The 17,051-nt window shown below is 40.4% G+C and overlaps 1 protein-coding gene across 1 annotated transcript in view; it reads right to left on the bottom strand.

Annotated features, from left to right (window-relative positions):
• Positions 1-453: 453 nt before the first annotated feature.
• The window catches only part of NUDT14 (nudix hydrolase 14), a 60,097-nt gene continuing 43,499 nt past the window's right edge, over positions 454-17,051 (bottom strand). Inside the window, exons 4-5 of the mRNA XM_064715101.1 lie at positions 12,813-13,050; positions 454-2,547 (exon numbers count right to left, since the gene is read on the bottom strand). Of these exons, the coding sequence (XP_064571171.1) occupies positions 2,307-2,547; positions 12,813-13,050 (479 nt within the window). The 3' untranslated portion in view covers positions 454-2,306. The remainder of the gene's footprint in view (positions 2,548-12,812; positions 13,051-17,051) is intronic.

Genomic DNA, 17,051 nt, shown 5'->3' with positions numbered 1-17,051 from the left:
CAGGGATGGAGTCCAGCATCCCTTGGCGTGTGAAGGCTTCACAGCACTGCAGCCCCCTAGGAGTTTGTGGGTGTGTGCCCAGCAGAGCCCTGGAGGAGCAGACTGGGAGCTGGGGACAATCCTATTGTCTGGCTGCCTGCATCGTGGAGGATGCTGAGGGAATGTCCAGATCATCCCACTGCCCTCCATCACCATTATCCACGAGTTTCAACTGCCTAAAACACTCTGGAGCCTCTAGGTTGTGTTGGTGGGGTCACCTCAGAGCAAGCAGAGCACTGATGCCACCCTGCCACCCCTGTGGCTTCCTCCACGCTGCCACATGTCCCCTCTTCCCACAGGGTGAGCGCCAGCTCTCACCCCACCCCTGGGAAGGAGCAGGACCTGGGGCCAGGTTTTGGCAAGCCTGGTACTGCCCCAGGGAGGTTTGGTACATTGAGGAACAGTCACAGCGCCTTCGAGGGGCAAAATATTTTATTTTTCCCAATTTCTGCATTATACAGAAAAAAGATTTTTGACATGTAAACACACAAGCTGCTGTGTGACCAGTAATTTTGGTGGAATCAAACAGAAACTTTGGTTACTACAGCCTGGAATAAAAGGCATTATTTATTCTATGGACTATGTAGTAGTTCATAAAGGCCTCAGCAGCAATCAGGACGCACTGTACTAGACAGAGCAGTGGAGACCCCACCTTGAAACACCTTCCAATGTAAATACATCAGACAGACAGAATTTATTTTCTTCTCACAATAACTCAGCCCTTGACTCACCATGGACCAGGCCCAGCTCAACACAGCTGTGTCTGAACGTCCACAAACAGCCTGACTCCACAGGCAGAGGCTGCTGCTTCTTTAGTGGCTTTCCAAGGATCTTTTCTCCCTATCAGGAGGAGAACCAGCAAGGAGCAATTCTAAAAGTTCTTTTTAAAAAAAACTTTTTTATTTATACATCTATTGAGATAAGAAGTGATTTAAAATCAGCCACTGGACACCATCAGACACCTCTGCTGCATTTATTTCAGCTGTTAAGTTCAAGTTTGCATATTTGCAGTCTCTTCTAAACACACTTAGCACCTCAGTACTCCTGGAGGCATTTATAATGTGGGCATGTTGATTAAGTCAGTGAATAACATAACCCAGTGCATAATTAAATTGCCAGACTTCATTCTGTTTCATTCATGCTTTTAACAATTTCACATGACAAACACTCCACATCCAAACTGCACTGATAGAACAAGTACTATATGTTCTAATTAGACCACTTCATTAAATCAAATTATTAAATCAAGACGTTGATTTAAAAAGCCATTCCTCAGGATGTCTGTGCAGGTTGCACAGGCTTTCATGTAAACTGCACAAATGATGATAAAATCACAATAAAGCACTTCCAATCATTAGATTCCAAGAAGTGTTATCTGAGGGATAAGTCCCATTCCTCCCATTTGGTGGTAAGGAAATTGAGACCACAGCAACCTCAGAGCAATCCCTTGTGTTAATCACCTCATCGCCAAATTAAAAGAATTCGGCCTCTCTGGTCCTGCTCTAGGGGACAAAGTTTGATCTGATTTATCAACTGTTGCCCATAAAGCAAACACAGCAGCATGTGTTCCAGCAGAAGCCCCCATCCTTCACCCCTCCATCCCCATCACTGCTGCCCAGCATTGTGATGGGAACAAACAGGAGCACATCCCCTTACAGCTGCTGCGCTGTCAGAGTGACACGTTAGCAGGATTTACAGATTTACTGTTTGCTTATGAAATAAAGGTTTGCATGTTCAGAAATGCAAATGCCTCCTCTGCACAGGAGACACATACACAGAGAAAGCTGCTCCCTGAAAGCTGTGCTGAACTCAGGAATGTTGTTAAGGTATCTGTGACTATTAAGATTTGCTGCTTTCTTCAAAAAAATATCAAAACTGACAATGAATATACATTGCCAGTATGTACAGATACGGTGAGAGGCTCCTGGGGCAGCTGTGCTGAGGGCTTGGGCAGCTTCTCAAAACAGTGCTGTGAGAAAGGAGATCTGGACATATTCACTTAACCTTTGCACAAAAATCAACATTTGATTTTTTAACTGCACAAAAATCAACATTTGCCTCTCCAAGGCAAATCCTGGCCCCAGAGATTCCAGTTAGTGTTTTGCTAATAATGGAAATTGTGTGAAGATTTTAATTCAGATTATACTTCTAAGTTTATTTAAAGAAAACTTTGTCCTGTGAGAAGTTGAGTTGATTGAGGCAGGCAGATTTGCAGCTTTCTGCATGCACAGCACCAGCAGAAAAGCTTCGCTTAAAATCATGGTGCTTTACTTTTTGGGTAGTTTAGGTGCTATGTTGTTGTGGAACCACATAAAGCTGAAGATGACACCCATTGTCTTCGGGAAAGTCTCATCATAAGCAAACTTCATGGATTCTCCTAAAGGAATTTCCACAACTTCTATCAGCTCTCCTTCTTCAGGCTGGCCACCTCCTCCACTGGTTCTCATCTGGTCATTTACTTCTGCATAAAACAAAGTCTGCCTAGAACCTGTCACACCAACTCCAGACCTGCAAAAAAGCAGAGAGGAAACTGGTTTAGACAGAGAGAAGGCATCAAGGAGCTGGGAATGGAAACCTGGGCCCTTCATGTGTGAGACAGAATTATTGAGACAGAAATTGATTGCAACTTTCAAGCAGAAATATCAACAGTTTTGAATATAGTTCCATATAAAATAGATCCATCTTCAAATGTATTCCTTGGAAATATGAGATTTTGGGATAAAATAAAAAAAGAAAAAAAAATTTGCATTGGTGAACTGTTGTCCTAGACACACTGAAGTCAACAGAAGTTCTTCCAGCTGACCTTAGGGAGAGCAAACTGCAGGATGACTCACAGAGATGCACAAACAAAAGGAGGAAGCTCCCCAGTCTATCTGTGTGCTGTCGTGCTACAGTTGTTTGCTTGCTTTTACACAAATATTTAGATTTTTTACTCTTAAGAGGATTATGTCCATTCACAGCTGGAGTCCTCCACTCATGGACTGGATAGGTAAAGAAGGGAAAGGCAGTCTGAGACTCCCTCTCTATCCTTCCTGAACTTTAGCCCTGACCCAAATGGACCACTGTAAGCACGCACATGTCCAAAGTAATTCAGTCTCCCTGCTAAATTTGCTTCAGTGGATTTAGTTGAGGATATTTTAGATTATGTAGTCTTTCTTCAGCTAGACTGCTTGCTGTGTATTATACTTCTTATTTGTTAATCCTCTATTTCCTTAGGACTATTTAATTTAGGTATTATTAAATAAGGGATAAGTAGATAATCCACTCATTTAGTCCTTCCAAGAAAATATTCACATTGTAATTGCAATTTCTTCATTTCACATGATTACAAGCGACTTTTCACATTAAATCTGGATCCAAAGTTCACTGAAACTATGAATGAGGCATTAGGGCAAGATGAAAAATTAGCTTCCATATTATTACACATCCAGAGGATTCTCAGATTTGTAGCAGTGTTATGATCTTAAGAGTGTATATCCAGATTTACCCAACCATTAGTCAACTAAATCTTTCAGTTAATCCAGCACACATCACACCCCATAGCAGGAATTAATCATTTGTCTCTCAGTTTTCTAAGAACACTGGCAATTACTTTGTTTGAGGAATTAACAGTGACTAGAGAAGTTGGTTTCTAATAGTGACTATTGGTTTCTTACATCAATATACACTTTTAAGAAATATTGAATAGGGAGTGAATCGGTGAATTCTTTTCCCAAAATTACTTCTGATGCATTCTGTGACTTTGGACAAGATGTGTCACCCCTCCAGGATTCCTCCTGTACATCTATGTAAAGAAACTTGACCATCTTTGGCATTTTCAGGAACTCTAAAGGTTGATATTGGACCTCTTTCATTCTGTGCTCATCACTTTATTCCAGTGCTAGAACTGGGGTTTTTGATCCATGTTTTAACCAACTGTAAAATTTGCAATACAAAGAATGCAGTTTGCAAATTTTCCATGAAAAACAGAGGACTGTGTATAATATATTTGATGTCCTGTTATTTTTTTTTTTTTTTTTATAATGAGTGTCAAGTCTGACACCTTCCTCTGGGGTGCCCCACCTGGAGAATGAAAATTATCCTAACTTGAGTATTCCCATGTACACTTGATATTATATAAAGGTTATATACACATCCAGCAAATACACATCCAAATTTATATAAGAAGTACTTCTATAAGAACATCCTGGCTTGATTATTTACAGCATAATCTCCTTCTATAGCACCTGTGACCATTTCCTTATGAAATAGCTACAGCTGTGAAATCAGTTCACTTTCCACACATCTTTTCTCCAATGTAAAGGAAAACCAATTTCCAAGGTGCTACACTGTAAGACTCAGCCCTTGCCACCACAGCTCAAATAGCAGGACTGACTTCCATATGGTGTAATTTCTTTGTACTTATTCTCATGATACTCCCTTGTTATGAAATAAATATTTCAAGAGTAGCTACTACACTTAATATACTTGAAAAGATGAAAGTCCTGGACATCAAGGTCTTTCCTTTGTTATGATGCCCAAAGTTATGGTATTTCACAGCTATTGGCATGTAATTAACCACAAAAATGAACAAGAATTTCTAACAATACAAATTCAATACATGATCATTCCCTCTTACTTGATTACCTTACTCTTCTCTGGTGCAACTTTGCCACAAGATATTAGCTACAAAGTAATAAAAACTTCCAAGTGAGCTATAAATAAAATGAAAGAATGCTGGTATTAATACTCATTACATTCTATTTTACTCCTTCCTCACCAAACCAGCAGATCTAACATTTCTAAGCCTACCTAGAACTCCTTCACTATTGAGATGGTGACTTTGCAGATTGTTGCAGGATGTTATTTATAAACATATTCACTGCTTTAACTTGTGGTCTAGTCTCCCTCAAGGGAGTTGACAGTTCCTCCCAATGTGATGATACTGAACTGTGAGGAGCTGTTGAGTCCTTCAAGGGCAGAGAGACCTCAATGAATTAAGAGAGGAGCAATCACCACCCATGTGGAGTTTAATAAGGACATGTGCTGGATTCTCTCTCAACATCCTCACGAGGTGCAGCAGAGGGACAGACAGCCATCTCCTCACTCCTGTGGCAGCAACAGGACCCAAGGAAACAGCACAAAGCTGAGTCAGGAGAGGTGTAGGTTGGATATGAGAGAAAGGTTCTTCACCCAGAGGGTGGTTGGGCAGTGGAACAGCTCCCCCAGGGCAGTGGTCACAGCACCAAGGATGACAGAGCTCAAGAAGCTTTGGACAAGGCTCTCAGGCACAGGGTGTGACCCTTGGAGTGTCCTGTGCAGGGCTAGGAGCTGCACCCAATGATCCTCGTGGGTCCCTTCCAACTCAGAAAATTCCATTAGTCTCTGATTCTAAAAGACCATTTCAATGGTTTGAGAAAGAACTTGAAAGATCTAGAAATACACTTTTTTTCTTAAAAGAGGCAAATACCTTTTCTCACTTGCTCTTTCATTCTCTAAATGCTCTTGTTTACATTGCCAGTTGATCATTTTTGCATAGATCCACATGGACTGCCCTTTACTAAATTAAATATTCTCCAGTATTGCTTACTGATGTCTTTCACGACATTTCCAGACTGCTAATGTATCCTGCTTGTCCTTAGAAAATTGCACAAAAATCAATTCTATTCACATTTTGTCTGTCTTAGTACCTTTGGCTTTTATAGAAATCAAAAGTTAGGTTTGTTGCTTTGAAGCTTTTCAGGTAGAAGTAATAAAGTGATTTTCCATATAACCTTGCAAAACATTGTACATTTCAGTGATGTTGGGCACTGGAAGAGAGCAGAGGGAGAAAGTGGGTCTGACTGGTGAATAGGCCACAGGAATATTATGTTTGCAGTGTGCTTTCAGGTTTATCTGTCACTGGGAATTTTCTCTGCTTTTGCACAATTACCAGCACTTTCTGAGTATTCTGTTTAAGGAATTTTGATGTGCCTTTAATCCTATTTATACTCCTCTTTCGGCTACCATCTTCTTCTATCCCACATCTGTGACATACACTTTTCCTTACCCCAGCATTCCCCACTACAAATAAAACACTTTTGCCATGGTCTGAAATGAGTCACCTATTAACAGATTACAGCTATATTCATTAGCTTTGCATCTGTGGAAATCACAGGGGTCAGCACACCCGGACTGCAAGTGATGAGTTTCAGCCTGGGAAAGCCACCTTGCTGATAAAGGTGCCTTCCTGGGACAGGAGAGCCTTGGCTGGGGGAGGGTGGGCAGGTGTGAACTCAGGTCTGAGCCCAGCACCAGCCCACGGTGAGACTTCAGGCTTCAGTGTCAGTCCAGGTTTAGCACCAAACCCAGCAGGTCATGGCTCACACCGACCCAGACCTACTAAGCCTGGCTGGACCTCAGCTGGCTGCTCCAGCTGTATTCTGATGTGTCTGCACAGGGCTTGGCTTCTGTGCCACTGTGGGACAAAGGCAAATGATCTACACAAAACAAAACTCGTTTTTCCTTGCCTCTTCATCCTGAGGATTGGTTTCCTCTGAGGAGCTGATGGTCATTCCAATTAACAGCCCACAAATATCCTTGTCAAGTCATTAGGGCTTAAGCTCACAAGTCCTGTAATTTCAACAGAGAGATTTTAAACCCCAAAACTCTATTAACACTGAACTTTCTGCATTGCTTCAGATAGTTAGAAGCCTCCATTACCTTTGACAACAGCGAGTCTAGGAATGTAAGCATGTCAAAGCAAGGATACCAAAGTCGTATGGTTTTTATCACAATAGTAACTTATACATAAGTTTAACACATCAAAACAAGATTGTGTGCTGCCTTCCCGTATTTCATTTTGAATAAAACACTCAAAGAGTGAGATTAAATCATGCTATGGCTTTTAAAGCCCTGGGGAACACACTTTTAGGCAATGCCACACCAGAGGAGGAGCTTCTGCAGAATGACTGCAAAGCACTTCTCCCCTCCTGCCCAGGGTGGGAGGCTGTAATTACAGTATTTCCATCCACTTCCTCCTCAGACCTGGGGAAACACAGGAGGCAGATTGTCACTCCAATCTGTTTTTGAAACACAGCAATATCAGCTACCACAAAGCCTTTGTTTAACTGCTCCCTTTTATCAAATGCACGAAGAAATACACAGTGCTCAAAACCGAGCTCACAAAATGGGACTTTTCACTTGTTCTAAGTTCATGAGCATAAAGATACAGTACATATATTTTTATCAGAAGTGGGAAACAGTATCTTATGGCTTAAAAAAAAAGGTTTAGTAGTGTCTGAAGCCACAAATGAGACTGAGTTTGCCAACAGTCAGTGAGTTTTTCTTCACAATGAGTGTGCTCATGTGTGCAAGTCCACATACAAACACATTGCTAATCAGGGCCAAAATTCAAAGCTTTGCTTCAGATTTGCTTTGCCTTTTTCTCATGTCTGGGTGCTCGCCTATGCCAGCTACTTGTCTCATTCATAAGTATAATGTTTGTAAATACTGTATTTTGAATTTGAAGAAACAAACATGTATGAGAATATAAACAGTATTTTATAATCTTCTCCTCTGCTACAAGATGCTACAAATAAATTAATTTATCCTTGTGAAGACTTATGACTTTAGTTCAGATTTCTGACAGACAGCAATGAAAAGCTAAATTTCTTGTAATGTGTTAATATTAAACAAATATAAAATCTATACACAATCAACATTCTTATCAACACAGAAATATATCCTTTTTTTGGTTTTAATCTTACATAGTGAATGTCCAAATTCCTGAAAGCAATATATCGTTTTCTAAGACATAAGCCATCTGGATGCAAAATTTGGGTATAGAGTGAATACACAATTCATGTTTACAAATAAATGTGACACAAATCTCTGTTATTTATGCTTAAATCAAGATCTACTTCAGCATGCAACACGTAAACTGATGATCAGTGACATGCAGCTCCTATTGTCACTTCTCAGGACCTTTGTACAGTTCTGACATTATGAGCGGCAGGTGCAGGAAAAAAGCACAGAGGTAATTAACATAAAATTATATTGCATTATGCCATCACCCAACAGGTGTACTAGCAGGTGATCTTTCTAATTATAATGCACTCTAAGATTTTCAAGGCTATTATTCTTTCTACATAAAAACCTGTGAATACAAACCATTTTTACCACATTGCACAGAGGCTAAAAGCCATGGCACAGTAATTGGAACACCTAATATTAATTCTCTGAATGCTCTTCTTGTACACTTTGGGAAAGAAATCTAATGTAGGAAGGTTAAAGTAAGTACCTACTTTAATAGAGTCAGTCCTTTAAACTAATCCATCTGATTTCTTTGCAGTGGGGCTGAGAACCTACAGCTCCTACTGTATCCAGGTCAGAACCAAGAGTTTTTTACAGCCTCTGGGAGAAAATAAAGATGTAATGAAGGGAAAAGGAAGTTGAACTAGCAGCTCTGGTTCAACTCTACCCTGATGTTCTGAGGTGTTACTGAAATCCAATTAATTTTATAAATATTCTTCAGGACAACCATCATTTTCAAGAACTAGAAGAAAATACTTTGCAATAGCAACAATAACATCAATGACAACAACAACAACTTATTTCACTGCCCCTGTCTTGTAAGAAAACATGTCTCAAGGCAGATAGCTGGAAGTACAACCTAAGAAACTAACTCCCACCTGAATTTTAGCATGTGGGATTCAATCAGAAAACTGCTGGGATACCATGACAGAAAAAAAATTTGTAATATCTGGTACATGAGTAAGTCCAAAGTAAGATGTTCACTTTAAAAAATTTGTATTTGTGAAAAAAACCTCCAAACATTAAGGGAAGCTCACAGATTTCTTTTAGAGCTTCTAAAAATGTTGAATTTCACTGCAACCTTCATGAACCCTCAGTGTATAATTACACTACAATCAGAGTAGCTTCATTTTGTTATTTTATTATTGAATCAGGTAACTCCTTTACACCCCTCACATCAACTACCTATGTTATTTTTGACTGATGCCATACATACAATGACAAGAACTCAAGACATCAGCAGCCACCAGAATTTCCTGAAGTCTCCAAAAGTGAATTAGCTGCTGCCATAATTTAAACCAACCTTTTTGCAATACCAAAATGAAGTTGGTGAATGCCAAGCACAAAAGTAGAAATTTGTGGAGTGATGATACTAAACTCACCACCCAGGCTGCAAACAATACAGATTCTTTTCAGAATGATCCCTCCTCTGTCTACAAAGCAACATGAACCATCTGCATTTCAATTCACCTCCTGTCTGGCAATTTTCTATAATAGGAGTAGATATTTCTGATTTCCAAAGTGTGATTCCTCTGTCCTCCTCCAGTCAGTTCCTCTAAATATGTTTGTGTTTCTTGTTATCTGCCCCCAGCCCAGCCTCCCTCCCTCACCCACACCATACTGTCCTCCTGCTGCTGGAACAATTTGTTCCAAAGACTCTTACTGAAATGGCCTAAATTCCCCAACTCCTGGCTTCTCTCCTGATTCCTCATTGACTCCACAGCTCCTCTGTGGATCATTCAAGGTAATTAAGTCTGAGATCTGTTTAATTCACTGTCTGACTTCTATGTGATGAGTATTAAGTCACTGGAGCTTTGACAGAGCTTAATCAGGGGTCCAGTGGGTTACCTGCATGTGTATGAATTACCTGTGGCAGTACTGGGCTCACACTTTCCAGCTTAGCTGAGAAGCACAAAAAAAATCCCCCAAAACTGCTACAGGCCCTGATAATAAATAAGAAAAATCCCTGCTATATTCAGTGGAGATAACCTGTACAGTTATAGAACAAAGTTGAACACAGTCTAAGTACACTTTCCTCACTTCCTTACAGAGAATTCTCCTCTACCACAATGAATGTACTTTCCCCAGATCCATTTAGTTCTCAGCCTATGATTTTTTCTGCATTGTTCCTTCATCTCTTCTTCCTCTTTTTCCACTCAATGTTTTCATTTTCAATTCTTCCCTATAGCCTAAGTTCTCCCTATGGATTGTCCATGCTCCATCTTTCTTAATCCATTAGGCACAGAAATGTATTGACCCCCCTAGCCAAAACCATTTCTCCCTTTACATTTTATGTGTCTTTGGCTTTTCATGCCCTTCTTTCAGGTCTAACTCAAATCCTGATTTTATTCCAGGCAGACAATTTCCTTCTGATGGCCATGATTCCAGCAAGGGATGTCATTAGGAATACAACTCCCTGCTTTCAGATCAAAGGCTGTGATGACACAGAATATGGGCAGGAGGTGAATGACAATGCAGAATCATGGAATATTCTGAGTTGGAAGGGACCCACAAGGATCATCAGGTTCAAAAGACAAACAACAAACTCCAGTGTAGAGAGAATTATCTGTGAGACTAGGGGACATAATGCTTCAACTCTTTCCAGGAAAACCCCACTAAAGAACTGTGCTTCACTTTGGACAATAAATTTTTAAGAAATGTGCAGACCAGATGGAGAGCAGGCAGAGGACAGCAGAAGGAATGATCAGATAACTAGAAAATATGAAGAAAAAGACTAAATCAACTAAAATAGTTTTGCACAAGCAAAAATAAAATAAAGGGAACATGCTTTAACAAGGAGGTGGAAGGGGCAGAAGTACTTCATGTCCACTGAGGACACAGTAGTAAGTGTCAGTGTTGAAGTAAAGAAAGGGAAATTAGGCAAGACATGAAGGGAAAGTTGCTTGTGGTACAGACAGACAGGACACTTCAGACAGAATGCCAGAACCCTCCAAGAGAGGCCATGGAATGGTCAGATTTGAGAGAAAGCACAGATGCACATTTGCCACAACTGGTGCCAGTCCAGCTGAGGCTGATCTTTGGAAGAGGAGCCATCTAGAGAGAGACCCCCAAAACTCTGACCTGGGGCACTGGATCAATAAATAATGCAGAGCAGCTATTACACAGATTGCTGGGACGGGAGATAAGAGTACAAGTGCGGGATGCATTGCAATTGTAATGGCATGCATATGCATTAATGCAATGCTTTATGCCTGTGCTTTGTATTGACAGTCACAGCAGCAAAAACCACTTGGAAAAACCTGCTGCACTTAGAAAAAGCCCAGGAATTCTTATATGTAGTGCAGTGATTACAGAAAAAATGTCCTTAAGAGACCATAAATGAACCGATTACTTCCTTTCTTTGCATCAAATCCTCAAGGATCAGAAAGATGCCAATCCTTGGCTGGAGGAAAACAGGACACTCCCAACAAGAATATGTGGAATAAAATCCTAAAACTAGAGCATAGGAAATCATACAAAAAAACCCTGTGAAATATCATCTTTGAGGCTTCAAACTTTCATATTAATTTAAACATGTAAAAATTATACAGGCCTTCTGACTTCAGCATGGATCTCCATGGGCAGAAAGCTGTGTCCACGTGGACAATGGAGGATTATGAGCTCTTTGCAAAGGTCTCAACAAAGAAAACCCCAATTGTGTACACTCTTCACAAATCAGTGCAATTAACAAAAAAAAAAAAAAAGCAACTGAATGAACAACCACCTGTAACATACAAAGACATTTATCAATACCAAAACACAGAGAGTTTTAGGCAGATATAAATCATTAATATTGACTCAAAGTTCTGCACTAAATCTCCAACCTTCTACAGGAATTGTATTCTGCTTTTCCTCCTTTGCATTTGTATGCACATACATACATACACATACATATGTATATATCTGCATGCAGCAGCCTGTCAGTGTCACCCAACCTATGAAATTCTATAGACAGCTTTTGCTCATAAATCTGGAAGACACTTTTTCTTTCAGTAGAACAAACCCTTAATCTGGTTTCAATGAGTTGTAAAAGACAGCTCCTGTGATTCACCCCCTCCCCTCAACAGAAGCACTGCTTGTTAATCCAGCAGGAAATAACATTTGCCAGGATTGACAGCTGTGGATTTGTATTCAATTCCCAAATTAAAAACCAATGACAGTGCCTAGTTCAATGGAGTTGTCAAGTAAAATAAAGAAAGTAAAAAACCTGCTGCTTTCTCTGTAAAATACAAACATACATACATTTTGGATAACAATACTAAAAGCTGGGAATGAGATATAATAGGATTAAAGCTGTGTGCAAAGTTTCTCTTTGTTTTTTTTTTCACCAACAACTCATTGGTTGTATTTTTCCACTTACATATTAATTTTTCCCTTTATTCCTAACAAATGTTTTAAAACATATTAAAATCTATTTCAATAACTATTTGTAACCCTGCAAAAATAAAATGTAATAATTTTGACAGTCAGATCTGCAAAATCTTCATATACAAGAATAATTATTGTCCAATTCAAGGAAGCTTTAATCACAGACCAAATATTATGAAGAGATCTAATGCCACAGGTTCTCATGCTTCTGAAAAATCATGGTAAAGGGTAATCAGAGAGCATCGTGGGCAGTTTCTATTGTTAATCTGAATAATAAGAATCAGAGATGGAAAACACCCAGTATAGTAAAGATAGGCTGTTTTCTAGTGCTGTAACAAACTCTGAAGAGCCCAATGCAAATTCTTCCTCTTGTAACAGTCTTTGTAATAAGTCATAATAGTATGATTCCTTCTGGGAATTCAATCCCATAATTATCATACTGATTATATATTTCTAATTCCTTACATTTTTGCAAATACTCCTCTCACTTGCAAAAAATTACACCTTTCCTGTACCTTCAGATGTCCACGTTCCTCCAACACTGCTTAAACAAGGCAAGAGGGAACACTCAGGCCACTTCAGCAGTCTGTGAAACAATGAAATGCTAAATGTTGTAACCTGCTGCTCTTTACCTGTAAGAAGTGATCCTCCTGAGGTCTGCAGTGGAAACACGATAGCCACACTCTTCCAAAACTTCCTCACAAGCAATTTCTTCTAAAGAAAGGCCTGGCTTGTCCACAATGCCAGCACAGAGTTCATAGGTCACTCCAACCACAGCAGGTAAGGGATTTTCCAGGGAAGGCAAACTCTCCTTGTCCTGATTCTCAAACACTTGAGGCTGATGCCTTTCAATTTCACACATGTAAACAGCTTAAAAAAAACCCCAAAAGACAAAAGAAAAAGGGCAGTATGTTAATCTCTTCATATTAAACATAAAACAAGGTGGCAGACAAATTTTGCCTGGAAATTAACAACCATGAGAGTACTTGAGAGTAACAAGGAATTCAGCTGTGTTATCTGTTAAAATAATGACACACAAAACTGGAATTCTAAAGAACAAAGGTTCGCTCGCCATGTCTGTAAAATTATTCTTTAAACTCTTATTCGTACTTACATCATCTGAAATGAATTCATGCACACCTTAAAATAAATAAAAATTGAAAAAGGAAGATAGTTCATCCAAGAAATCGTAGTGCCAGAAGCCCCACACAGCTCCCATTTGTTGGGCAATGCAGATATTGGGATTTAATTTAAACTATGCAGTTATCTAGCAGGAAAGTTGGGTTGCACATAAAGTACCATGTGCACAATGATGAGTCTTTCAGCCTGTCAACTCAGCTGTTATTTAGAAAGGGTATGAAAAGCATGTATGTTTGTTTGAAAAAAAAAAAAAAAATCCTCTTTTGAACATACAGTTCCTTGCAGAGATTCCTGTGTGGAGTCTGAAAAGGACTTCTTGAACTAATCTACAAACAGCTGCCACTGTAATGCACTCCTAAAGAAAGTGCAAATGTCAGATTTTAGTCCTTATTTAAGCAAAACCTCTCACTGATGTCAAAAGAAATTTTGCCTGAGTGAGAACTGCAGGACTGGATGTCAACACAGAAAGAATCCCTACTGACAGACAACTCCAGATCATTGCAACTTTAATATACAGGCATCATTCCACTTGTTTTTTCTTTGAAATTTCCTTATGTCTATCCCCTTGCTTTTCATGAAAGCTTTCCAAGATAGTGTTATAAACCACCCTATTTTAAACTTTGAAACTATTTTTATTCCATTAAAATATTTTACATACATATTTCACATACACATAACATGGTTTTCAAATTAGTGTCTCTTTTATTTCCCCTTTTAAATCTTGCAGAATTAATAAACAACAACTCAGGTTTAATAGGCATTTTTTTGTCTTTCCAGGTAGCTTGGTATTTCTTAAAAAAAGTCTCTGGAGAAATGATGTTGCATAACAGTGAAAACCCACAGTGACTTTTTAAGCACTTGGTCTCTGAGGCAGAGTCCACACCCCAGCAATTTGTGCCTGGGATCTTTCTGCAGTGCTCATTTTGACACCTCAGAAGTGCAGAATAGCAAGATCTGCACTTGAAAGGGAGGTGTACAGATCAGTCCAATATCCAAAATCTAATATTTCTCCAGAAGTTAAAACTTTCAAAGCTGCTAGTCTTAGATACATCCAGGTCTTTGAGATTCAAATAGGTATGGATCAGAGTTTCCATTTCTTACTTGAGAGACATGAGTTAGAGCTCAGGTTTTTTTTTAAAGTGTAGCATGAAGCCAGAAAAAAATATTCCCTGCCAGCTTTAAGGGACAGCTCCTTGAAGGGTGTCTATTGTCATTATTCCAAAAACTTCTAAAAGCTAGGAAAATTATCATAAATGACAGCTACATCCAAGATTTCTATGAGACAAGCCAAATCCTCTGAAAGTTTTATTTCTTTTTTAGTACTGACATACCCATATCAGATAATTAAAAAAGGAACAACACATGCATCCCAATAAAGGCTTTGGGCAGGATAAAACAGGATACAGGTAAGAGTGTGGGGTACAGACATATGAAGCTGTGATGTGAAAGTATTAAAAGTCTTCTGTATCCCGGTCATTCCATCAGGCACTTGCCATTCTCCTTCTCCCTCAGCACAACTGGGCCCCAGGTAGATCAAAACCTACATTCCCAGAAGGACCTAATTCAGCAATCCTCTTCAGAGCAAAGTCCTGTGATATGGCCACACTTCAAGCCCAGGAACAGTTTTTCTCTGTAGATAAGGAAGAAAAGAAGCAGTACCAGCCACTTCTGTCAGAGCCCAGATATTACAGCATTCACCAAGGAGTCTGATTATGAATTTATTATCACCTGGCTTTAAAGGTTCAAATTCAATTGAACTCTCACAGATAAGCAAAGCCTGGAAAGCCAAGCTGCCTTCTCATATCAGGGAACAGAGAATCTCCCATAGCTCTCTTGAAGGTACAAAACTGACTGCACAAGCGATGCACTGGATGATAAAGAACTGGATGGAAAAGCAGTGTGTGACCTACTGGCTAAGGCACATTCTTCAGAGGGAAGCCTGTGACCCTCCTCATCCTCACCAGAAGTTGTGATCTTACTGCAAATTCACAGAGGTTGGACAGCAGAATCCAGAAGCCCCAGCACAGTCACCCATCCACTTGTCCCATGTCTGCTCTTCCCTTGTCATCCAATGCTTCCTTGGCCAGGCTCTGCCGCTGCACCATGGCTGGGCTGTCTCCTCCATGGCCAGACGGACACGGCCATGAGCAGCAGCACAGCGAGGAACCAACCTGTGCCAGGGCAGCTTCTGGCTGCTCACCAGGAAGAATGACAACAGAAAGGGTTGTCAGGCTTTGGAAAAGTCTTCCCAAGGAAGTGATGGAATCCACATCAGGACTAATTACCCTGGACCCACTCATCTGTAACAAAGTTTCCACTCAGAGGGGAAACTCCAGTAGAATTGATGTTCTCACCTTCCTTTGTATAACATGGGACAAAGGATAGATGGTTCAACCAAATGGAGCAAATAAGATCACTGCTGTTTTTAAAAGCAGCCTTTGTAGGTGACACATACAGGGACTTGTTTGCTGTCCCTAAACAGAAGAAAACAACAGTACAGACTGAGGAGCCAGCAGGGTTTGGCTGTCTGGGAAGGCACTAGCACCCCTCTAAACTTCTGACTGTGCTTGTGTTTCGTACCTCCTGAAAGGGAACATGGCTTATGATTCAAATCTTTGATACTGTCTCTTGTAAGTCAGTGGAAAAACAAACATGACAATGCATTGAAAAGTCATTATACTTACAGTTAATAAACCAGAGCACATGTTCATAGGTCCCAACTCCAGCAACGTATCATTTTATTATATTTGAAAATGTGTGGTCAATTGCCTACCAAAATAAGCATTGACCAATAGCTTTGCAAATTAGTCATGGGTGAGGTACATATACAGAGATACATGCTTATCTTTCTTCTCTCTGCTCCTCCCAAATGTGTGATTTCATGATCATTCAAGATGATCTAATCCCAGAGCACACTGTTTGCCTCACTGGTTGTGTGCTTCTGCCACCCTCAAGTCAGCATGAACTCCTTCAGCTCCCTGCTCCTCAAAACCTCCTGTCTGCAGCCATTCTGCTGTGGCTGCATAAGGGCTGCTGCTGCCAAACAGAATGGGAGGGATGAGTGCCCTTACAAGCAGCACAGCCATCAGTGGAAAAGCTGCTCCTGCCAGCACAGCCTAGGGAAAGGCGAGCCCACATGGCAGCAGCACACGTGCAGGGCCGTGCCTGCAGAGCGAGCGGCAGCTGCTCCCTCCCAGCAACGAGGGATCGCCTTCCTGGTGGGACCCTGGTGGGAGCTGGCAAGGAGAAAAGCCTCAGCCTTTGTCTTGGCTTTGTGGAACAGGCACCAGGGCAGACAACAACCATGGAATGGAGATAAATTTATAAATATAGGGATGTGAGTAGTGGCAGGGCATGGTTGTGATCAGTGAAGTGCTGTGGGATACCTGACTGACCACTGTGCCTATGGCCAGGTGTCTGAGCAGCTCCAGCCTCTGGAATGGTTTCACTCCACTCTTTTGAGGCTGATTGGACACTTTCACAGAGATAATGCAATGAATGTGTTGCTGCTCAGTACATATATATACATGTGTATATAAATATATATATACATGCACACACTTCTCCCTGAGATTGCCTCAAAGAGAGCAAGAGCTGTGGGAGCCATTTGTTCGCTGGCAAATAAAAGACAGTGGATTAGTGATGAACAAATAACCAAACACTTTATACAAGTCAATTAGCACTTGATGAGAAGGATGCACTCTCGATGTAACACTGCTGCACAGCACTGG

The sequence above is a fragment of the Zonotrichia leucophrys genome, chromosome 5, assembly GCF_028769735.1.
Source record: "Zonotrichia leucophrys gambelii isolate GWCS_2022_RI chromosome 5, RI_Zleu_2.0, whole genome shotgun sequence".
Taxonomy (NCBI): domain Eukaryota; kingdom Metazoa; phylum Chordata; class Aves; order Passeriformes; family Passerellidae; genus Zonotrichia; species Zonotrichia leucophrys.
This window is presented reverse-complemented; position numbering and strand designations above follow the sequence as displayed.